We start from the raw sequence: 23,880 nt of genomic DNA on the forward strand, positions 1-23,880 counted from the left end.
TTTATTGACTGTAAGTGATTTTAGCCCTCACCTGCCCCAACGTCTAACTTGGCAGGTAATTTCTCAAACTGGAGGTGTAACTTGGTCCATTAGCCATACTGCACCTCCCTGGACCTGGTGGCCAGACCTTTTTCCTGATGTCTGTAAACTGGCCATAGGAGCTCCCTATTGGGATCTAGAGGGTTATTATGATCAGCATAATGCTCCGTCCGAACTTCTAACTAGAGCTGATTACTCTGGAGAGGGTTGTAAAAATCAGGTCCGAAGAAGTTGGCTCAGAACCCTCTCCTTCTATGTATGCCCCGGGTTCCATCGCCCCCGATCCCTGAATTATAAATGTGGGGGAACTGAAAATTTTTATTGCCAAAACTGGGGATGTGAAACCACAGGAGATACTTATTGGAGACCCACCTCAACTTGGGATTTTATTACAGTAACAGCCAACTATACTCATACTTCTTATAGGGGTCCCCAACCCGTCGCCCCTGAATGTTCAGGATGGTGCCAGCCCCTCAAAATTTCCTTTAGTAATCCTGGAAAAAGGGATAAAGAATGGATAAATGGCCATTCATGGGGCATTAGATTTTACAAGAATGGATATGATTCGGGAATATTGATGACCCTTAAGCTAAAAATTGAGACTCCCGCTCCTGTGTCGATAGGCCCAAACCCTGTACTTGGCCCCCCCCGTTACCCCCAAACCCTGTACTTGGCCCCCCCCTGTTACCCCCAGCCCCTAAAAATAACGGGACCTCTGGGCTGAAGGAGACAACGATTAAGCCCGGAACCCGCCAGGATAGAATGCTTTCTTTGGTGCAGGCAGCTTTTACGGTCCTTAATGCTACAAACCCGGAGGCTACAAAATCATGTTGGCTCTGTTATGCTGCCCCTCCCCCTTATTATGATGCTATAGGATATAGTTCTAATTATACTAATGTCAGCTCCCCGGACCATTGTCGATGGAAACAGGAAGGGAACAGTAAATTAACTCTGTCTTCGGTTTTTGGAAATGGTACTTGTGTAGGAACACCTCCCCAGTCCCATCGACACCTTTGTCATGATTTTAGCCTCCCTTCAGGCTCAGGATATCTTGTACCTCCCCAAGATGGATGGTGGGCATGTAACACGGGGCTAACCCCTTGCGTTTCTCTAGAAGTTCTCAACACTTCAGCTGATTTTTGTGTACTAGTGCAATTAGTTCCTAGACTTATCTATCATTCAGATTCGTCCTTTCTGGATGAATACGAGGGAAGAAAAAAGAAAAAGATAACCCTCACGTTGGCCATGCTCCTAGGACTAGGAATAACTGCTGGGATAGGAACAGGAACCACAGCCCTCATACAACAACCCCAGTATTATGCAAGTTTAAGACAGGCTGTAGACATCGACCTTCGAGCATTAGAAAGTTCCATAACTCAACTAAAGGAATCACTCACCTCACTTTCAGAAGTGGTGTTGCAGAATAGAAGAGGCCTAGATTTGCTGTTTCTTAAGGAAGGGGGATTATGCGCCGCTCTAAAAGAAGAATGTTGCTTTTATATTGATCATTCAGGAACCATTACCAAAACCATGGATAAACTCAGGGAACGCTTAGATAAAAGGCAAAGGGAGAGAGAAAACGAAAAAGGATGGTTTCAATCATGGTTTGATAAATCCCCCTGGTTTACCACCTTAATCTCTACTCTGTTGGGACCTCTTATTGTTTTATTGTTGATTTTAACTTTTGGACCATGTATTCTAAATCGCTTGATAGCATTTATTAGAGAACGTATCAGTACTGTACAAGTTCTAATGCTAAGACAACAGTACCAAAGTTTACGAACAGAAGATTGAAATTCCATGATTGGAATCAATAGTCACAAGAAAAAGGGGGAAATGTGGGACTCGAGGGACATTGTTCCAGCTAATGATTAAGAACTCTCCAGACAATAGGGGCTTCTTAGACAATGGGTGAATTTCCAGGATGTCCGGCCCCCTTCCGAGAAGGAGGGAGATAAACAAAATGTAAAAAAGGTATCTGTCAAAGAACCAATCAGGAAGCCTGGGACAGGTTCCCTCTCTGGTCCGAACAGAAGCTAAGAACCTATCATTAAAAATCACAATTGAATCCACACTTTGCATAACAGGAAGTTGAGACCTATAAAAATGCATGTTCACGCCCTGGGGGGGTTCCTTCTTCGACCTCCTGCGTGAGGACCAAGGAACCCCGGTGCACCGGCCTTCAATAAACCTCTTGCGTTTTGCATCGGCTTCCGACTCTTGTTGTTTCCTGGGCGAGTCGAAACTCCTAGGAGACCGCGAAGGTCTAACATTTGGGGGCTCGTCCGGGATTCCACTCGCCCCGGACCACAAGAACATCGGGAGTTGGAGGTACCAGGTAAGCTCGAGCTTGATTGTCTGTTTGTCCCTTGTTCTTTGTGGGCCATTATCGGAGGAAAGCTGTAAGAATCGGCTTATTATGGAATCTGTATCGGACCTCTGGCTAGGCAGACGTGCTAATAGCTGGCGTCCATGAGCCCTAGGGGACGCCCTGGTGGCTCATCTGGAAGGAGAGGCAAACTCTGTCTCCCCTTCACTCGGTTTCGGCAGTTCCCTTTGTGATAACTGCCATCTGAAGAGGTTTCGGTTTTGAAGCGAGCTCGCGGCGGCCCATACGTATATGTGTTTCGTGGAGTTTTAACTGTTTCTGTATTGTGGTCTATTCTTCTTCTCTGACGGACGACAATGGGACAAAGTATGACGACTCCTCTTTCCCTTACCCTAAGCCATTGGACCGAAGTTCGGGCCAGAGCCCATAATTTTTCGGTAGAGGTAAAGAAAGGAAAGTGGCAGACTTTGTGTGCCTCTGAATGGCCAACATTTCAGATAGGATGGCCCCCTGAAGGATCCTATTCATTAGACAAGATTAGGCTGCTGAAGTCTAAGATATTTAATATAGGACCCCACGGACATCCAGACCAAGTACCATACGTCTTGGTCTGGGAAGATTTAATTCTCTCCCCACCTCCGTGGGTCCGGCCCTTTGTTTCCTCAACAGGCACGTCCGCGCACACATCAGCAGCGTCAGAGATATTAGCCCTAAAGAAAAACCCCAACACGGAAAAGCTACCCGGCGCCCCAGATCCACCGAAAGCGATTTATCCTGACCCGCAGTCCGATTTGCTTCTTTTGGATTCCCCACCCCCTTATCCTCCGGCCCCAAATCCCCTACCACCTAGAGGACCCCCAGCTCCACTGCCCTCAGCACCAAGGGGACCATCCATGATGGAAGAAGAAAGGGGTCCCTCAGCGGGCACTAGGAGCCGGAGGGCTATCTCCCCGGACTCCACTGCCCTACCTCTTAGAGAATATGGCCCCCCCGATGGCCAAGGGAATAGACCTCTCCAATATTGGCCCTTTTCCTCTGCAGATCTTTATAATTGGAAAATGCATAACCCAACTTTTTCCGAAAATCCACAGGCCCTTACCGCTTTAATAGAATCTCTTGTTTTCTCCCACCAGCCCACATGGGATGATTGTCAGCTGCTGCTTCAGACTCTCCTAACGACTGAGGAGAGGCAACGGGTTCTTTTAGAAGCCAGAAAAAATGTATTAGGTGCCAATGGGCAACCTACCCAGCTGCCTAACGAGATTGATGTTGGTTTCCCACTCGTCAGGCCAAACTGGGATTTCAATGCCCCGGAAGGTAGGGAGCGCCTGAAAATGTATCGCCAGGCTCTGGTGGTGGGTCTCCATGGAGCAGCCAGACGGCCCACTAATTTGGCTAAGGTAAGGGAAGTCACTCAGGGGCCCCAGGAATCACCAACTGTGTTCCTGGAACGTTTAATGGAAGCCTTTAGACGCTTTACCCCTTATGATCCAACTTCGGAGGAACATAGGGCTACTATAGCAATGGCTTTCATAGATCAAGCGGCCCCTGATATTAAAAAAAAATTACAGAGGCTAGATGGCTTGCAGGGATTTTCGCTTCAGGAGTTAGTAAAAGAGGCAGATAAAGTATATAACAAAAGAGAAACAGAGGAAGAGAAGGAAGAAAGAAAGCAGAAAGAGCAGGAAGCCCGTGAAATAAGACGGGATAAGAGACAGGAGAGGAATTTAAGTAAGATACTGGCCACTGTGGTTGGAGGAAGAAATACAGGGGATAGAAATAGGCAGGAAGGGCGAACGGCAGACAGAAGGCGGCCATTAGACAAGGACCAATGTGCCTACTGTAAAGAAAAAGGACATTGGGCGAGAGAATGCCCTAAGAAAAAGAATGGAGGAAGGCCAACCAGAAACAAAATCTTAACATTGGAAGAAGAAGACTAGGAAAGTCAGGGCTCGAACCCTCTCCCCGAGCCCCAGGTAACTCTTAAAGTGGAGGGGGAACCTGTTCAATTTTTGGTGGATACTGGAGCCCAGCACTCCGTCCTTCTCCACTCAAAAGGTCCTATCTCAGCTAAAAGGTCATGGGTACAAGGAGCCACTGGGAATAAACAATATTCATGGACCACACGAAGGACAGTAGATCTTGGGATTGGACGAGTAACCCATTCATTTTTGATTATTCCGGAATGCCCCTATCCTTTGCTGGGAAGAGACTTGCTCTCCAAAGTGGGGGCTCAAATTCACTTCCAACCAGAAGGTCCCACCATAACTGACAATAAGGGAAGATTACTCCAAATATTGACTATGAGATTGGAAGATGAATATAAATTATATGAAAAACCTTCATCTCTACGGGTTAATGTCACAGATTGGGTAACTCGGTTCCCGCAAGCCTGGACAGAAACCGCTGGTATGGGGATGGCTAAAAATCGGCCCCCAGTACTAGTGGAACTCAAGGCAACTGCCACCCCAATAACGGTTCGTCAATACCCCATGAGTAAGGAAGCCAAAGACGGCATCCGTCCTCACATACAGAGGTTGCTGGAATTGGGCATTCTGGTAAGATGTCAATCCACGTGGAATACCCCTCTTTTGCCAGTTAAGAAACCGGGAACTAATGATTACCAACCAGTGCAAGACCTGCGTGAGGTAAATAAACGAGTGGCGGACCTCCACCCCACAGTACCAAATCCTTATAATCTCTTAAGCACTCTTCCGCCCCAACATACATGGTATACTGTTTTGGACCTTAAAGATGCTTTTTTCTGTCTAAGACTTTCTCCCCTCAGCCAGCCTTACTTTGCCTTCGAATGGAAGGACCCAGCATCAGGAATATCTGGCCAACTGACATGGACTTGTTTACCTCAGGAATTTAAGAACTCCCCTACCATCTTCGATGAAGCTCTTCATCAGGACTTAGCGTTATATAGAGAATCAAATCCACAGGTAACGCTACTTCAATATGTTGATGACATCTTATTAGCTGCTGAAACCCAGGAAGATTGTATCAAGGGAACTGAAAAACTGTTAACAGAGCTCAGAACCCTGGGATATAGAGCTTCAGCCAAGAAAGCACAAATATGCCAACAACAGGTCAGTTACCTGGGGTACCTGTTAAAAGGGGGACAAAGATGGCTCACGGAGAGCAGAAAGGATACGGTGGCCCAAATTCCGGCTCCCAAAAACGCCAGGCAGGTTAGAGAATTTTGGGGGATGGCCGGATTCTGTAGACTATGGATTCCAGGGTTTGCCAAGCTGACAGCCCCATTGTGCCCCCTAACCAAAAACAGCACTCCTTTCGTTTGGGGCGATAAGGAACAACGGGCTTTTGACCAAATCAAACGAGCTTTACTTTCAGCTCCAGCCCTAGGACTGCCAGATGTAACCAAACCTTTTCATTTATATGTGGCCGAAAATAAGGGCATTGCAAAAGGAGTATTGACTCAGAAATTGGGTCCCTGGAATCGCCCAGTTGCTTATTTGTCAAAAAAAATGGACCCTGTGGTATCAGGATGGCCCACCTGTTTAAAGATAATCGCTGCAGTAGCCGTTCTGGTCAAAGATGCTGACAAACTAACTTTAGGACAAAATCTAACGATAACAGCTCCTCATGCCCTGGAGAATGTAATCCGTCAACCACCGGATAGGTGGCTAACTAATGCCAGGATGACCCATTACCAAACCCTGTTGCTAAACTCAGATCGCATCAAGTTTGCTCCAGCCACAGGACTCAATCCAGCTACCTTGCTACCTGATCCCGATTTAGAAGGCTCCACCATCATCCATGATTGTCAGGAAGTGTTGGCTGCAGCACACGGTAGTAGACCAGATCTGACGGACCTACCCCTTCCTGATGCTGATTTTACTTGGTTTACTGATGGGAGCAGTTTCCTGGAAGGAGGTAAGCGTCGGGCTGGGGCAGCCGTGGTAGACGGAAAACAAGTCATCTGGGCAGCTGCGCTACCACAAGGGACCTCAGCCCAACGAGCTGAATTAATTGCCATGACAAGGGCACTGGAGATGGCAGAGAATAAAAAGGTAAACATCTACACGGACAGTAGATATGCATTTGCTACCGCTCATATCCACGGTACCATCTACCAACAGAGAGGGTTGCTAACCTCAAGTGGCAGAGAAATTAAAAACAAAGACGAAATTGTGGCTCTATTGGTTGCACTTATGCTTCCCACTAAAGTTAGCATCATTCACTGCCCTGGACACCAGAAAGACAATACCCCAATAACTAGGGGTAATAATATGGCTGACAAGGTGGCCCGAGAAATGGCATCGGGAGAAGTCATTTTAGGACTGTCAGATAAAGTTCCTGAAAAACCAGGCAGCGACGAGGAAATCATCCCGACCACAACCAAAGGATCTTTGTCCCCTCAGCAAGCAGAATCCATGTTACCACAGATTCATAGATGGACACACCTGGGGACTAAAAAAATGATATCCCTGTTACATAAAACCGGGTACGGAACCCCTGGATTGACAAAATTAGCTGAACAAATTGTACAGGAATGTGTTCCATGTCAACAGGTAAATGCTCACAGGGGAAAACTTGAAACTGGAAAAAGGCTCAGGGGAGACCACCCAGGAACTTACTGGGAGGTGGACTTTACCGAAGTACGTCCTGGAAGGTACGGTAATAAATACCTCCTGGTTTTTATAGATACTTTTTCAGGATGGATAGAAGCCTTCCCAACGAAGAAAGAAACAGCTGCTGTGGTAGCCAAAAAGATCCTAGAAGAAATTTTTCCTCGATTTGGGGCACCAAAGGTAATAGGGTCCGACAATGGTCCGGCCTTCGTCGCCCAGGTAAGTCAGGATGTGGCCAGATATTTGGGGACTGATTGGAAATTACATTGTGCATATAGACCCCAGAGTTCAGGTCAGGTAGAAAGAATGAATAGAACTCTAAAAGAGACCCTAACTAAATTGTCCTTGGAGACTGGCAGTACAGATTGGACGGTGCTCCTTCCTTTAGCCCTGTTCCGGGTTAGGAATACACCTTCCCGGTACCATCTTACTCCTTTTGAGGTGCTATACGGGGCCCCACCTCCCCTTCTCACCTTAGGAGAAGAAATAAAACCAGACTGTCAAAATAACACTGACTTGTATGCTAGGCTATTGGGACTCCAACTGGTCCAAAAGGAGATATGGTCCCAACTCGCCGAGGCCTACCAACCGGGAACACCAGGAGAAACTCATCTTTTCCAAGTCGGAGACTCCGTGTACGTCCGTCGGCATCGAACCCAGACGTTGGAACCTCGATGGAAAGGACCATACACCGTCCTCCTCACCACCCCAACGGCCATAAAAGTGGACGGCATCGCTGCCTGGATTCATGCTTCACACGTGAAAGCTGCACCAGCGACGGCATCATCAGGATGGTGGGCCCAAAGAACCGACAACCCGCTCAAACTCAAGCTTCTACGAACCTAAGACTTATAATTTTGATTTTACTGCCTTTATTGACTGTAAGTGATTTTAGCCCTCACCTGCCCCAACGTCTAACTTGGCAGGTAATTTCTCAAACTGGAGGTGTAACTTGGTCCATTAGCCATACTGCACCTCCCTGGACCTGGTGGCCAGACCTTTTTCCTGATGTCTGTAAACTGGCCATAGGAGCTCCCTATTGGGATCTAGAGGGTTATTATGATCAGCATAATGCTCCGTCCGAACTTCTAACTAGAGCTGATTACTCTGGAGAGGGTTGTAAAAATCAGGTCCGAAGAAGTTGGCTCAGAACCCTCTCCTTCTATGTATGCCCCGGGTTCCATCGCCCCCGATCCCTGAATTATAAATGTGGGGGAACTGAAAATTTTTATTGCCAAAACTGGGGATGTGAAACCACAGGAGATACTTATTGGAGACCCACCTCAACTTGGGATTTTATTACAGTAACAGCCAACTATACTCATACTTCTTATAGGGGTCCCCAACCCGTCGCCCCTGAATGTTCAGGATGGTGCCAGCCCCTCAAAATTTCCTTTAGTAATCCTGGAAAAAGGGATAAAGAATGGATAAATGGCCATTCATGGGGCATTAGATTTTACAAGAATGGATATGATTCGGGAATATTGATGACCCTTAAGCTAAAAATTGAGACTCCCGCTCCTGTGTCGATAGGCCCAAACCCTGTACTTGGCCCCCCCCGTTACCCCCAAACCCTGTACTTGGCCCCCCCCTGTTACCCCCAGCCCCTAAAAATAACGGGACCTCTGGGCTGAAGGAGACAACGATTAAGCCCGGAACCCGCCAGGATAGAATGCTTTCTTTGGTGCAGGCAGCTTTTACGGTCCTTAATGCTACAAACCCGGAGGCTACAAAATCATGTTGGCTCTGTTATGCTGCCCCTCCCCCTTATTATGATGCTATAGGATATAGTTCTAATTATACTAATGTCAGCTCCCCGGACCATTGTCGATGGAAACAGGAAGGGAACAGTAAATTAACTCTGTCTTCGGTTTTTGGAAATGGTACTTGTGTAGGAACACCTCCCCAGTCCCATCGACACCTTTGTCATGATTTTAGCCTCCCTTCAGGCTCAGGATATCTTGTACCTCCCCAAGATGGATGGTGGGCATGTAACACGGGGCTAACCCCTTGCGTTTCTCTAGAAGTTCTCAACACTTCAGCTGATTTTTGTGTACTAGTGCAATTAGTTCCTAGACTTATCTATCATTCAGATTCGTCCTTTCTGGATGAATACGAGGGAAGAAAAAAGAAAAAGATAACCCTCACGTTGGCCATGCTCCTAGGACTAGGAATAACTGCTGGGATAGGAACAGGAACCACAGCCCTCATACAACAACCCCAGTATTATGCAAGTTTAAGACAGGCTGTAGACATCGACCTTCGAGCATTAGAAAGTTCCATAACTCAACTAAAGGAATCACTCACCTCACTTTCAGAAGTGGTGTTGCAGAATAGAAGAGGCCTAGATTTGCTGTTTCTTAAGGAAGGGGGATTATGCGCCGCTCTAAAAGAAGAATGTTGCTTTTATATTGATCATTCAGGAACCATTACCAAAACCATGGATAAACTCAGGGAACGCTTAGATAAAAGGCAAAGGGAGAGAGAAAACGAAAAAGGATGGTTTCAATCATGGTTTGATAAATCCCCCTGGTTTACCACCTTAATCTCTACTCTGTTGGGACCTCTTATTGTTTTATTGTTGATTTTAACTTTTGGACCATGTATTCTAAATCGCTTGATAGCATTTATTAGAGAACGTATCAGTACTGTACAAGTTCTAATGCTAAGACAACAGTACCAAAGTTTACGAACAGAAGATTGAAATTCCATGATTGGAATCAATAGTCACAAGAAAAAGGGGGAAATGTGGGACTCGAGGGACATTGTTCCAGCTAATGATTAAGAACTCTCCAGACAATAGGGGCTTCTTAGACAATGGGTGAATTTCCAGGATGTCCGGCCCCCTTCCGAGAAGGAGGGAGATAAACAAAATGTAAAAAAGGTATCTGTCAAAGAACCAATCAGGAAGCCTGGGACAGGTTCCCTCTCTGGTCCGAACAGAAGCTAAGAACCTATCATTAAAAATCACAATTGAATCCACACTTTGCATAACAGGAAGTTGAGACCTATAAAAATGCATGTTCACGCCCTGGGGGGGTTCCTTCTTCGACCTCCTGCGTGAGGACCAAGGAACCCCGGTGCACCGGCCTTCAATAAACCTCTTGCGTTTTGCATCGGCTTCCGACTCTTGTTGTTTCCTGGGCGAGTCGAAACTCCTAGGAGACCGCGAAGGTCTAACATTTGGGGGCTCGTCCGGGATTCCACTCGCCCCGGACCACAAGAACATCGGGAGTTGGAGGTACCAGGTAAGCTCGAGCTTGATTGTCTGTTTGTCCCTTGTTCTTTGTGGGCCATTATCGGAGGAAAGCTGTAAGAATCGGCTTATTATGGAATCTGTATCGGACCTCTGGCTAGGCAGACGTGCTAATAGCTGGCGTCCATGAGCCCTAGGGGACGCCCTGGTGGCTCATCTGGAAGGAGAGGCAAACTCTGTCTCCCCTTCACTCGGTTTCGGCAGTTCCCTTTGTGATAACTGCCATCTGAAGAGGTTTCGGTTTTGAAGCGAGCTCGCGGCGGCCCATACGTATATGTGTTTCGTGGAGTTTTAACTGTTTCTGTATTGTGGTCTATTCTTCTTCTCTGACGGACGACAATGGGACAAAGTATGACGACTCCTCTTTCCCTTACCCTAAGCCATTGGACCGAAGTTCGGGCCAGAGCCCATAATTTTTCGGTAGAGGTAAAGAAAGGAAAGTGGCAGACTTTGTGTGCCTCTGAATGGCCAACATTTCAGATAGGATGGCCCCCTGAAGGATCCTATTCATTAGACAAGATTAGGCTGCTGAAGTCTAAGATATTTAATATAGGACCCCACGGACATCCAGACCAAGTACCATACGTCTTGGTCTGGGAAGATTTAATTCTCTCCCCACCTCCGTGGGTCCGGCCCTTTGTTTCCTCAACAGGCACGTCCGCGCACACATCAGCAGCGTCAGAGATATTAGCCCTAAAGAAAAACCCCAACACGGAAAAGCTACCCGGCGCCCCAGATCCACCGAAAGCGATTTATCCTGACCCGCAGTCCGATTTGCTTCTTTTGGATTCCCCACCCCCTTATCCTCCGGCCCCAAACCCCCTACCACCTAGAGGACCCCCAGCTCCACTGCCCTCAGCACCAAGGGGACCATCCATGATGGAAGAAGAAAGGGGTCCCTCAGCGGGCACTAGGAGCCGGAGGGCTATCTCCCCGGACTCCACTGCCCTACCTCTTAGAGAATATGGCCCCCCCGATGGCCAAGGGAATAGACCTCTCCAATATTGGCCCTTTTCCTCTGCAGATCTTTATAATTGGAAAATGCATAACCCAACTTTTTCCGAAAATCCACAGGCCCTTACCGCTTTAATAGAATCTCTTGTTTTCTCCCACCAGCCCACATGGGATGATTGTCAGCTGCTGCTTCAGACTCTCCTAACGACTGAGGAGAGGCAACGGGTTCTTTTAGAAGCCAGAAAAAATGTATTAGGTGCCAATGGGCAACCTACCCAGCTGCCTAACGAGATTGATGTTGGTTTCCCACTCGTCAGGCCAAACTGGGATTTCAATGCCCCGGAAGGTAGGGAGCGCCTGAAAATGTATCGCCAGGCTCTGGTGGTGGGTCTCCATGGAGCAGCCAGACGGCCCACTAATTTGGCTAAGGTAAGGGAAGTCACTCAGGGGCCCCAGGAATCACCAACTGTGTTCCTGGAACGTTTAATGGAAGCCTTTAGACGCTTTACCCCTTATGATCCAACTTCGGAGGAACATAGGGCTACTATAGCAATGGCTTTCATAGATCAAGCGGCCCCTGATATTAAAAAAAAATTACAGAGGCTAGATGGCTTGCAGGGATTTTCGCTTCAGGAGTTAGTAAAAGAGGCAGATAAAGTATATAACAAAAGAGAAACAGAGGAAGAGAAGGAAGAAAGAAAGCAGAAAGAGCAGGAAGCCCGTGAAATAAGACGGGATAAGAGACAGGAGAGGAATTTAAGTAAGATACTGGCCACTGTGGTTGGAGGAAGAAATACAGGGGATAGAAATAGGCAGGAAGGGCGAACGGCAGACAGAAGGCGGCCATTAGACAAGGACCAATGTGCCTACTGTAAAGAAAAAGGACATTGGGCGAGAGAATGCCCTAAGAAAAAGAATGGAGGAAGGCCAACCAGAAACAAAATCTTAACATTGGAAGAAGAAGACTAGGAAAGTCAGGGCTCGAACCCTCTCCCCGAGCCCCAGGTAACTCTTAAAGTGGAGGGGGAACCTGTTCAATTTTTGGTGGATACTGGAGCCCAGCACTCCGTCCTTCTCCACTCAAAAGGTCCTATCTCAGCTAAAAGGTCATGGGTACAAGGAGCCACTGGGAATAAACAATATTCATGGACCACACGAAGGACAGTAGATCTTGGGATTGGACGAGTAACCCATTCATTTTTGATTATTCCGGAATGCCCCTATCCTTTGCTGGGAAGAGACTTGCTCTCCAAAGTGGGGGCTCAAATTCACTTCCAACCAGAAGGTCCCACCATAACTGACAATAAGGGAAGATTACTCCAAATATTGACTATGAGATTGGAAGATGAATATAAATTATATGAAAAACCTTCATCTCTACGGGTTAATGTCACAGATTGGGTAACTCGGTTCCCGCAAGCCTGGACAGAAACCGCTGGTATGGGGATGGCTAAAAATCGGCCCCCAGTACTAGTGGAACTCAAGGCAACTGCCACCCCAATAACGGTTCGTCAATACCCCATGAGTAAGGAAGCCAAAGACGGCATCCGTCCTCACATACAGAGGTTGCTGGAATTGGGCATTCTGGTAAGATGTCAATCCACGTGGAATACCCCTCTTTTGCCAGTTAAGAAACCGGGAACTAATGATTACCAACCAGTGCAAGACCTGCGTGAGGTAAATAAACGAGTGGCGGACCTCCACCCCACAGTACCAAATCCTTATAATCTCTTAAGCACTCTTCCGCCCCAACATACATGGTATACTGTTTTGGACCTTAAAGATGCTTTTTTCTGTCTAAGACTTTCTCCCCTCAGCCAGCCTTACTTTGCCTTCGAATGGAAGGACCCAGCATCAGGAATATCTGGCCAACTGACATGGACTTGTTTACCTCAGGAATTTAAGAACTCCCCTACCATCTTCGATGAAGCTCTTCATCAGGACTTAGCGTTATATAGAGAATCAAATCCACAGGTAACGCTACTTCAATATGTTGATGACATCTTATTAGCTGCTGAAACCCAGGAAGATTGTATCAAGGGAACTGAAAAACTGTTAACAGAGCTCAGAACCCTGGGATATAGAGCTTCAGCCAAGAAAGCACAAATATGCCAACAACAGGTCAGTTACCTGGGGTACCTGTTAAAAGGGGGACAAAGATGGCTCACGGAGAGCAGAAAGGATACGGTGGCCCAAATTCCGGCTCCCAAAAACGCCAGGCAGGTTAGAGAATTTTGGGGGATGGCCGGATTCTGTAGACTATGGATTCCAGGGTTTGCCAAGCTGACAGCCCCATTGTGCCCCCTAACCAAAAACAGCACTCCTTTCGTTTGGGGCGATAAGGAACAACGGGCTTTTGACCAAATCAAACGAGCTTTACTTTCAGCTCCAGCCCTAGGACTGCCAGATGTAACCAAACCTTTTCATTTATATGTGGCCGAAAATAAGGGCATTGCAAAAGGAGTATTGACTCAGAAATTGGGTCCCTGGAATCGCCCAGTTGCTTATTTGTCAAAAAAAATGGACCCTGTGGTATCAGGATGGCCCACCTGTTTAAAGATAATCGCTGCAGTAGCCGTTCTGGTCAAAGATGCTGACAAACTAACTTTAGGACAAAATCTAACGATAACAGCTCCTCATGCCCTGGAGAATGTAATCCGTCAACCACCGGATAGGTGGCTAACTAATGCCAGGATGACCCATTACCAAACCCTGTTGCTAAACTCAGATCGCATCAAGTTTGCTCCAGCCACAGGACTCAATCCAGCTACCTTGCTACCTGATCCCGATTTAGAAGGCTCCACCATCATCCATGATTGTCAGGAAGTGTTGGCTGCAGCACACGGTAGTAGACCAGATCTGACGGACCTACCCCTTCCTGATGCTGATTTTACTTGGTTTACTGATGGGAGCAGTTTCCTGGAAGGAGGTAAGCGTCGGGCTGGGGCAACCGTGGTAGACGGAAAACAAGTCATCTGGGCAGCTGCGCTACCACAAGGGACCTCAGCCCAACGAGCTGAATTAATTGCCATGACAAGGGCACTGGAGATGGCAGAGAATAAAAAGGTAAACATCTACACGGACAGTAGATATGCATTTGCTACCGCTCATATCCACGGTACCATCTACCAACAGAGAGGGTTGCTAACCTCAAGTGGCAGAGAAATTAAAAACAAAGACGAAATTGTGGCTCTATTGGTTGCACTTATGCTTCCCACTAAAGTTAGCATCATTCACTGCCCTGGACACCAGAAAGACAATACCCCAATAACTAGGGGTAATAATATGGCTGACAAGGTGGCCCGAGAAATGGCATCGGGAGAAGTCATTTTAGGACTGTCAGATAAAGTTCCTGAAAAACCAGGCAGCGACGAGGAAATCATCCCGACCACAACCAAAGGATCTTTGTCCCCTCAGCAAGCAGAATCCATGTTACCACAGATTCATAGATGGACACACCTGGGGACTAAAAAAATGATATCCCTGTTACATAAAACCGGGTACGGAACCCCTGGATTGACAAAATTAGCTGAACAAATTGTACAGGAATGTGTTCCATGTCAACAGGTAAATGCTCACAGGGGAAAACTTGAAACTGGAAAAAGGCTCAGGGGAGACCACCCAGGAACTTACTGGGAGGTGGACTTTACCGAAGTACGTCCTGGAAGGTACGGTAATAAATACCTCCTGGTTTTTATAGATACTTTTTCAGGATGGATAGAAGCCTTCCCAACGAAGAAAGAAACAGCTGCTGTGGTAGCCAAAAAGATCCTAGAAGAAATTTTTCCTCGATTTGGGGCACCAAAGGTAATAGGGTCCGACAATGGTCCGGCCTTCGTCGCCCAGGTAAGTCAGGATGTGGCCAGATATTTGGGGACTGATTGGAAATTACATTGTGCATATAGACCCCAGAGTTCAGGTCAGGTAGAAAGAATGAATAGAACTCTAAAAGAGACCCTAACTAAATTGTCCTTGGAGACTGGCAGTACAGATTGGACGGTGCTCCTTCCTTTAGCCCTGTTCCGGGTTAGGAATACACCTTCCCGGTACCATCTTACTCCTTTTGAGGTGCTATACGGGGCCCCACCTCCCCTTCTCACCTTAGGAGAAGAAATAAAACCAGACTGTCAAAATAACACTGACTTGTATGCTAGGCTATTGGGACTCCAACTGGTCCAAAAGGAGATATGGTCCCAACTCGCCGAGGCCTACCAACCGGGAACACCAGGAGAAACTCATCTTTTCCAAGTCGGAGACTCCGTGTACGTCCGTCGGCATCGAACCCAGACGTTGGAACCTCGATGGAAAGGACCATACACCGTCCTCCTCACCACCCCAACGGCCATAAAAGTGGACGGCATCGCTGCCTGGATTCATGCTTCACACGTGAAAGCTGCACCAGCGACGGCATCATCAGGATGGTGGGCCCAAAGAACCGACAACCCGCTCAAACTCAAGCTTCTACGAACCTAAGACTTATAATTTTGATTTTACTGCCTTTATTGACTGTAAGTGATTTTAGCCCTCACCTGCCCCAACGTCTAACTTGGCAGGTAATTTCTCAAACTGGAGGTGTAACTTGGTCCATTAGCCATACTGCACCTCCCTGGACCTGGTGGCCAGACCTTTTTCCTGATGTCTGTAAACTGGCCATAGGAGCTCCCTATTGGGATCTAGAGGGTTATTATGATCAGCATAATGCTCCGTCCGAACTTCTAACTAGAGCTGATTACTCTGGAGAGGGTTGTAAAAATCAGGTCCGAAGAAGTTGGCTCAGAACCCTCTCCTTCTATGTATGCCCCGGGTTCCATCGCCCCCGATCCCTGAATTATAAATGTGGGGGAACTGAAAATTTTTATTGCCAAAACTGGGGATGTGAAACCACAGGAGATACTTATTGGAGACCCACCTCAACTTGGGATTTTATTACAGTAACAGCCAACTATACTCATACTTCTTATAGGGGTCCCCAACCCGTCGCCCCTGAATGTTCAGGATGGTGCCAGCCCCTCAAAATTTCCTTTAGTAATCCTGGAAAAAGGGATAAAGAATGGATAAATGGCCATTCATGGGGCATTAGATTTTACAAGAATGGATATGATTCGGGAATATTGATGACCCTTAAGCTAAAAATTGAGACTCCCGCTCCTGTGTCGATAGGCCCAAACCCTGTACTTGGCCCCCCCCGTTACCCCCAAACCCTGTACTTGGCCCCCCCCGTTACCCCCAGCCCCTAAAAATAACGGGACCTCTGGGCTGAAAGAGACAACGATTAAGCCCGGAACCCGCCAGGATAGAATGCTTTCTTTGGTGCAGGCAGCTTTTACGGTCCTTAATGCTACAAACCCGGAGGCTACAAAATCATGTTGGCTCTGTTATGCTGCCCCTCCCCCTTATTATGATGCTATAGGATATAGTTCTAATTATACTAATGTCAGCTCCCCGGACCATTGTCGATGGAAACAGGAAGGGAACAGTAAATTAACTCTGTCTTCGGTTTTTGGAAATGGTACTTGTGTAGGAACACCTCCCCAGTCCCATCGACACCTTTGTCATGATTTTAGCCTCCCTTCAGGCTCAGGATATCTTGTACCTCCCCAAGATGGATGGTGGGCATGTAACACGGGGCTAACCCCTTGCGTTTCTCTAGAAGTTCTCAACACTTCAGCTGATTTTTGTGTACTAGTGCAATTAGTTCCTAGACTTATCTATCATTCAGATTCGTCCTTTCTGGATGAATACGAGGGAAGAAAAAAGAAAAAGATAACCCTCACGTTGGCCATGCTCCTAGGACTAGGAATAACTGCTGGGATAGGAACAGGAACCACAGCCCTCATACAACAACCCCAGTATTATGCAAGTTTAAGACAGGCTGTAGACATCGACCTTCGAGCATTAGAAAGTTCCATAACTCAACTAAAGGAATCACTCACCTCACTTTCAGAAGTGGTGTTGCAGAATAGAAGAGGCCTAGATTTGCTGTTTCTTAAGGAAGGGGGATTATGCGCCGCTCTAAAAGAAGAATGTTGCTTTTATATTGATCATTCAGGAACCATTACCAAAACCATGGATAAACTCAGGGAACGCTTAGATAAAAGGCAAAGGGAGAGAGAAAACGAAAAAGGATGGTTTCAATCATGGTTTGATAAATCCCCCTGGTTTACCACCTTAATCTCTACTCTGTTGGGACCTCTTATTGTTTTATTGTTGATTTTAACTTTTGGACCATGTATTCTAAATCGCTTGATAGCATTTATTAGAGAACGTATCAGTACTGTACAAGTTCTAATGCTAAGACAACAGTACCAAAGTTTACGAACAGAAGATTGAAATTCCATGATTGGAATCAATAGTCACAAGAAAAAGGGGGAAATGTGGGACTCGAGGGACATTGTTCCAGCTAATGATTAAGAACTCTCCAGACAATAGGGGCTTCTTAGACAATGGGTGAATTTCCAGGATGTCCGGCCCCCTTCCGAGAAGGAGGGAGATAAACAAAATGTAAAAAAGGTATCTGTCAAAGAACCAATCAGGAAGCCTGGGACAGGTTCCCTCTCTGGTCCGAACAGAAGCTAAGAACCTATCATTAAAAATCACAATTGAATCCACACTTTGCATAACAGGAAGTTGAGACCTATAAAAATGCATGTTCACGCCCTGGGGGGGTTCCTTCTTCGACCTCCTGCGTGAGGACCAAGGAACCCCGGTGCACCGGCCTTCAATAAACCTCTTGCGTTTTGCATCGGCTTCCGACTCTTGTTGTTTCCTGGGCGAGTCGAAACTCCTAGGAGACCGCGAAGGTCTAACATTTGGGGGCTCGTCCGGGATTCCACTCGCCCCGGACCACAAGAACATCGGGAGTTGGAGGTACCAGGTAAGCGCGAGCTTGATTGTCTGTTTGTCCCTTGTTCTTTGTGGGCCATTATCGGAGGAAAGCTGTAAGAATCGGCTTATTATGGAATCTGTATCGGACCTCTGGCTAGGCAGACGTGCTAATAGCCGGCGTCCATGAGCCCTAGGGGACGCCCTGGTGGCTCATCTGGAAGGAGAGGCAAACTCTGTCTCCCCTTCACTCGGTTTCGGCAGTTCCCTTTGTGATAACTGCCATCTGAAGAGGTTTCGGTTTTGAAGCGAGCTCGCGGCGGCCCATACGTATATGTGTTTCGTGGAGTTTTAACTGTTTCTGTATTGTGGTCTATTCTTCTTCTCTGACGGACGACAATGGGACAAACTATGACGACTCCTCTTTCCCTTACCCTAAGCCATTGGACCGAAGTTCGGGCCAGAGCCCATAATTTTTCGGTAGAGGTAAAGAAAGGAAAGTGGCAGACTTTGTGTGCCTCTGAATGGCCAACATTTCAGATAGGATGGCCCCCTGAAGGATCCTATTCATTAGACAAGATTAGGCTGCTGAAGTCTAAGATATTTAATATAGGACCCCACGGACATCCAGACCAAGTACCATACGTCTTGGTCTGGGAAGATTTAATTCTCTCCCCACCTCCGTGGGTCCGGCCCTTTGTTTCCTCAACAGGCACGTCCGCGCACACATCAGCGGCGTCAGAGATATTAGCCCTAAAGAAAAACCCCAACACGGAAAAGCTACCCGGCGCCCCAGATCCACCGAAAGCGATTTATCCTGACCCGCAGTCCGATTTGCTTCTTTTGGATTCCCCACCCCCTTATCCTCCGGCCCCAAATCCCCTACCACCTAGAGGACCCCCAGCTCCACTGCCCTCAGCACCAAGGGGACCATCCATGATGGAAGAAGAAAGGGGTCCCTCAGCGGGCACTAGGAGCCGGAGGGCTATCTCCCCGGACTCCACTGCCCTACCTCTTAGAGAATATGGCCCCCCCGATGGCCAAGGGAATAGACCTCTCCAATATTGGCCCTTTTCCTCTGCAGATCTTTATAATTGGAAAATGCATAACCCAACTTTTTCCGAAAATCCACAGGCCCTTACCGCTTTAATAGAATCTCTTGTTTTCTCCCACCAGCCCACATGGGATGATTGTCAGCAGCTGCTTCAGACTCTCCTAACGACTGAGGAGAGGCAACGGGTTCTTTTAGAAGCCAGAAAAAATGTATTAGGTGCCAATGGGCAACCTACCCAGCTGCCTAACGAGATTGATGTTGGTTTCCCACTCGTCAGGCCAAACTGGGATTTCAATGCCCCGGAAGGTAGGGAGCGCCTGAAAATGTATCGCCAGGCTCTGGTGGTGGGTCTCCATGGAGCAGCCAGACGGCCCACTAATTTGGCTAAGGTAAGGGAAGTCACTCAGGGGCCCCAGGAATCACCAACTGTGTTCCTGGAACGTTTAATGGAAGCCTTTAGACGCTTTACCCCTTATGATCCAACTTCGGAGGAACATAGGGCTACTATAGCAATGGCTTTCATAGATCAAGCGGCCCCTGATATTAAAAAAAAATTACAGAGGCCAGATGGCTTGCAGGGATTTTCGCTTCAGGAGTTAGTAAAAGAGGCAGATAAAGTATATAACCAAAGAGAAACAGAGGAAGAGAAGGAAGAAAGAAAGCAGAAAGAGCAGGAAGCCCGTGAAATAAGACGGGATAAGAAACAGGAGAGGAATTTAAGTAAGATACTGGCCACTGTGGTTGGAGGAAGAAATATAGGGGATAGAAATAGGCAGGAAGGGCGAACGGCAGACAGAAGGCGGCCATTAGACAAGGACCAATGTGCCTACTGTAAAGAAAAAGGACATTGGGCGAGAGAATGCCCTAAGAAAAAGAATGGAGGAAGGCCAACCAGAAACAAAATCTTAACATTGGAAGAAGAAGACTAGGAAAGTCAGGGCTCGAACCCTCTCCCCGAGCCCCAGGTAACTCTTAAAGTGGAGGGGGAACCTGTTCAATTTTTGGTGGATACTGGAGCCCAGCACTCCGTCCTTCTCCACTCAAAAGGTCCTATCTCAGCTAAAAGGTCATGGGTACAAGGAGCCACTGGGAATAAACAATATTCATGGACCACACGAAGGACAGTAGATCTTGGGATTGGACGAGTAACCCATTCATTTTTGATTATTCCGGAATGCCCCTATCCTTTGCTGGGAAGAGACTTGCTCTCCAAAGTGGGGGCTCAAATTCACTTCCAACCAGAAGGTCCCACCATAACTGACAATAAGGGAAGATTACTCCAAATATTGACTATGAGATTGGAAGATGAATATAAATTATATGAAAAACCTTCATCTCTACGGGTTAATGTCACAGATTGGGTAACTCGGTTCCCGCAAGCCTGGACAGAAACCGCTGGTATGGGGATGGCTAAAAATCGGCCCCCAGTACTAGTGGAACTCAAGGCAACTGCCACCCCAATAACGGTTCGTCAATACCCCATGAGTAAGGAAGCCAAAGACGGCATCCGTCCTCACATACAGAGGTTGCTGGAATTGGGCATTCTGGTAAGATGTCAATCCACGTGGAATACCCCTCTTTTGCCAGTTAAGAAACCGGGAACTAATGATTACCAACCAGTGCAAGACCTGCGTGAGGTAAATAAACGAGTGGCGGACCTCCACCCCACAGTACCAAATCCTTATAATCTCTTAAGCACTCTTCCGCCCCAACATACATGGTATACTGTTTTGGACCTTAAAGATGCTTTTTTCTGTCTAAGACTTTCTCCCCTCAGCCAGCCTTACTTTGCCTTCGAATGGAAGGACCCAGCATCAGGAATATCTGGCCAACTGACATGGACTTGTTTACCTCAGGAATTTAAGAACTCCCCTACCATCTTCGATGAAGCTCTTCATCAGGACTTAGCGTTATATAGAGAATCAAATCCACAGGTAACGCTACTTCAATATGTTGATGACATCTTATTAGCTGCTGAAACCCAGGAAGATTGTATCAAGGGAACTGAAAAACTGTTAACAGAGCTCAGAACCCTGGGATATAGAGCTTCAGCCAAGAAAGCACAAATATGCCAACAACAGGTCAGTTACCTGGGGTACCTGTTAAAAGGGGGACAAAGATGGCTCACGGAGAGCAGAAAGGATACGGTGGCCCAAATTCCGGCTCCCAAAAACGCCAGGCAGGTTAGAGAATTTTGGGGGATGGCCGGATTCTGTAGACTATGGATTCCAGGGTTTGCCAAGCTGACAGCCCCATTGTGCCCCCTAACCAAAAACAGCACTCCTTTCGTTTGGGGCGATAAGGAACAACGGGCTTTTGACCAAATCAAACGAGCTTTACTTTCAGCTCCAGCCCTAGGACTGCCAGATGTAACCAAACCTTTTCATTTATATGTGGCCGAAAATAAGGGCATTGCAAAAGGAGTATTGACTCAGAAATTGGGTCCCTGGAATCGCCCAGTTGCTTATTTGTCAAAAAAAATGGACCCTGTGGTATCAGGATGGCCCACCTGTTTAAAGATAATCGCTGCAGTAGCCGTTCTGGTCAAAGATGCTGACAAACTAACTTTAGGACAAAATCTAACGATAACAGCTCCTCATGCCCTGGAGAATGTAATCCGTCAACCACCGGATAGGTGGCTAACTAATGCCAGGATGACCCATTACCAAACCCTGTTGCTAAACTCAGATCGCATCAAGTTTGCTCCAGCCACAGGACTCAATCCAGCTACCTTGCTACCTGATCCCGATTTAGAAGGCTCCACCATCATCCATGATTGTCAGGAAGTGTTGGCTGCAGCACACGGTAGTAGACCAGATCTGACGGACCTACCCCTTCCTGATGCTGATTTTACTTGGTTTACTGATGGGAGCAGTTTCCTGGAAGGAGGTAAGCGTCGGGCTGGGGCAGCCGTGGTAGACGGAAAACAAGTCATCTGGGCAGCTGCGCTACCACAAGGGACCTCAGCCCAACGAGCTGAATTAATTGCCATGACAAAGGCACTGGAGATGGCAGAGAATAAAAAGGTAAACATCTACACGGACAGTAGATATGCATTTGCTACCGCTCATATCCACGGTACCATCTACCAACAGAGAGGGTTGCTAACCTCAAGTGGCAGAGAAATTAAAAACAAAGACGAAATTGTGGCTCTATTGGTTGCACTTATGCTTCCCACTAAAGTTAGCATCATTCACTGCCCTGGACACCAGAAAGACAATACCCCAATAACTAGGGGTAATAATATGGCTGACAAGGTGGCCCGAGAAATGGCATCGGGAGAAGTCATTTTAGGACTGTCAGATAAAGTTCCTGAAAAACCAGGCAGCGACGAGGAAATCATCCCGACCACAACCAAAGGATCTTTGTCCCCTCAGCAAGCAGAATCCATGTTACCACAGATTCATAGAGGGACACACCTGGGGACTAAAAAAATGATATCCCTGTTACATAAAACCGGGTACGGAACCCCTGGATTGACAAAATTAGCTGAACAAATTGTACAGGAATGTGTTCCATGTCAACAGGTAAATGCTCACAGGGGAAAACTTGAAACTGGAAAAAGGCTCAGGGGAGACCACCCAGGAACTTACTGGGAGGTGGACTTTACCGAAGTACGTCCTGGAAGGTACGGTAATAAATACCTCCTGGTTTTTATAGATACTTTTTCAGGATGGATAGAAGCCTTCCCAACGAAGAAAGAAACAGCTGCTGTGGTAGCCAAAAAGATCCTAGAAGAAATTTTTCCTCGATTTGGGGCACCAAAGGTAATAGGGTCCGACAATGGTCCGGCCTTCGTCGCCCAGGTAAGTCAGGATGTGGCCAGATATTTGGGGACTGATTGGAAATTACATTGTGCATATAGACCCCAGAGTTCAGGTCAGGTAGAAAGAATGAATAGAACTCTAAAAGAGACCCTAACTAAATTGTCCTTGGAGACTGGCAGTACAGATTGGACGGTGCTCCTTCCTTTAGCCCTGTTCCGGGTTAGGAATACACCTTCCCGGTACCATCTTACTCCTTTTGAGGTGCTATACGGGGCCCCACCTCCCCTTCTCACCTTAGGAGAAGAAATAAAACCAGACTGTCAAAATAACACTGACTTGTATGCTAGGCTATTGGGACTCCAACTGGTCCAAAAGGAGATATGGTCCCAACTCGCCGAGGCCTACCAACCGGGAACACCAGGAGAAACTCATCTTTTCCAAGTCGGAGACTCCGTGTACGTCCGTCGGCATCGAACCCAGACGTTGGAACCTCGATGGAAAGGACCATACACCGTCCTCCTCACCACCCCAACGGCCATAAAAGTGGACGGCATCGCTGCCTGGATTCATGCTTCACACGTGAAAGCTGCACCAGCGACGGCATCATCAGGATGGTGGGCCCAAAGAACCGACAACCCGCTCAAACTCAAGCTTCTACGAACCTAAGACTTATAATTTTGATTTTACTGCCTTTATTGACTGTAAGTGATTTTAGCCCTCACCTGCCCCAACGTCTAACTTGGCAGGTAATTTCTCAAACTGGAGGTGTAACTTGGTCCATTAGCCATACTGCACCTCCCTGGACCTGGTGGCCAGACCTTTTTCCTGATGTCTGTAAACTGGCCATAGGAGCTCCCTATTGGGATCTAGAGGGTTATTATGATCAGCATAATGCTCCGTCCGAACTTCTAACTAGAGCTGATTACTCTGGAGAGGGTTGTAAAAATCAGGTCCGAAGAAGTTGGCTCAGAACCCTCTCCTTCTATGTATGCCCCGGGTTCCATCGCCCCCGATCCCTGAATTATAAATGTGGGGGAACTGAAAATTTTTATTGCCAAAAC

At 47.2% G+C, this 23,880-nt stretch overlaps 3 protein-coding genes across 3 annotated transcripts; all 3 read left to right on the plus strand.

Annotated features, from left to right (window-relative positions):
* Positions 1-2,724: 2,724 nt before the first annotated feature.
* Positions 2,725-7,794, plus strand: LOC125960848 (uncharacterized; the record flags this gene model as incomplete). The annotated part of the gene is given in 1 exon segment (XM_049696134.1): positions 2,725-7,794. A coding segment is annotated over 1 exon segment (5,070 nt), but the record flags the coding sequence as incomplete, so codon positions are not given.
* Positions 7,795-10,561: 2,767 nt separating this feature from the next.
* Positions 10,562-15,631, plus strand: LOC125960847 (uncharacterized; the record flags this gene model as incomplete). Its single annotated transcript, XM_049696133.1, is given in 1 exon segment — positions 10,562-15,631. A coding segment is annotated over 1 exon segment (5,070 nt), but the record flags the coding sequence as incomplete, so codon positions are not given.
* A 2,649-nt stretch (positions 15,632-18,280) lies between these two features.
* LOC125960844 (uncharacterized) lies at positions 18,281-23,467 on the plus strand (the record flags this gene model as incomplete). The annotated part of the gene is given in 1 exon segment (XM_049696129.1): positions 18,281-23,467. A coding segment is annotated over 1 exon segment (5,070 nt), but the record flags the coding sequence as incomplete, so codon positions are not given.
* Positions 23,468-23,880: the final 413 nt, after the last annotated feature.

Source organism: Orcinus orca, chromosome 13 (assembly GCF_937001465.1).
Source record: "Orcinus orca chromosome 13, mOrcOrc1.1, whole genome shotgun sequence".
NCBI classification, from domain to species: Eukaryota; Metazoa; Chordata; class Mammalia; order Artiodactyla; family Delphinidae; genus Orcinus; species Orcinus orca.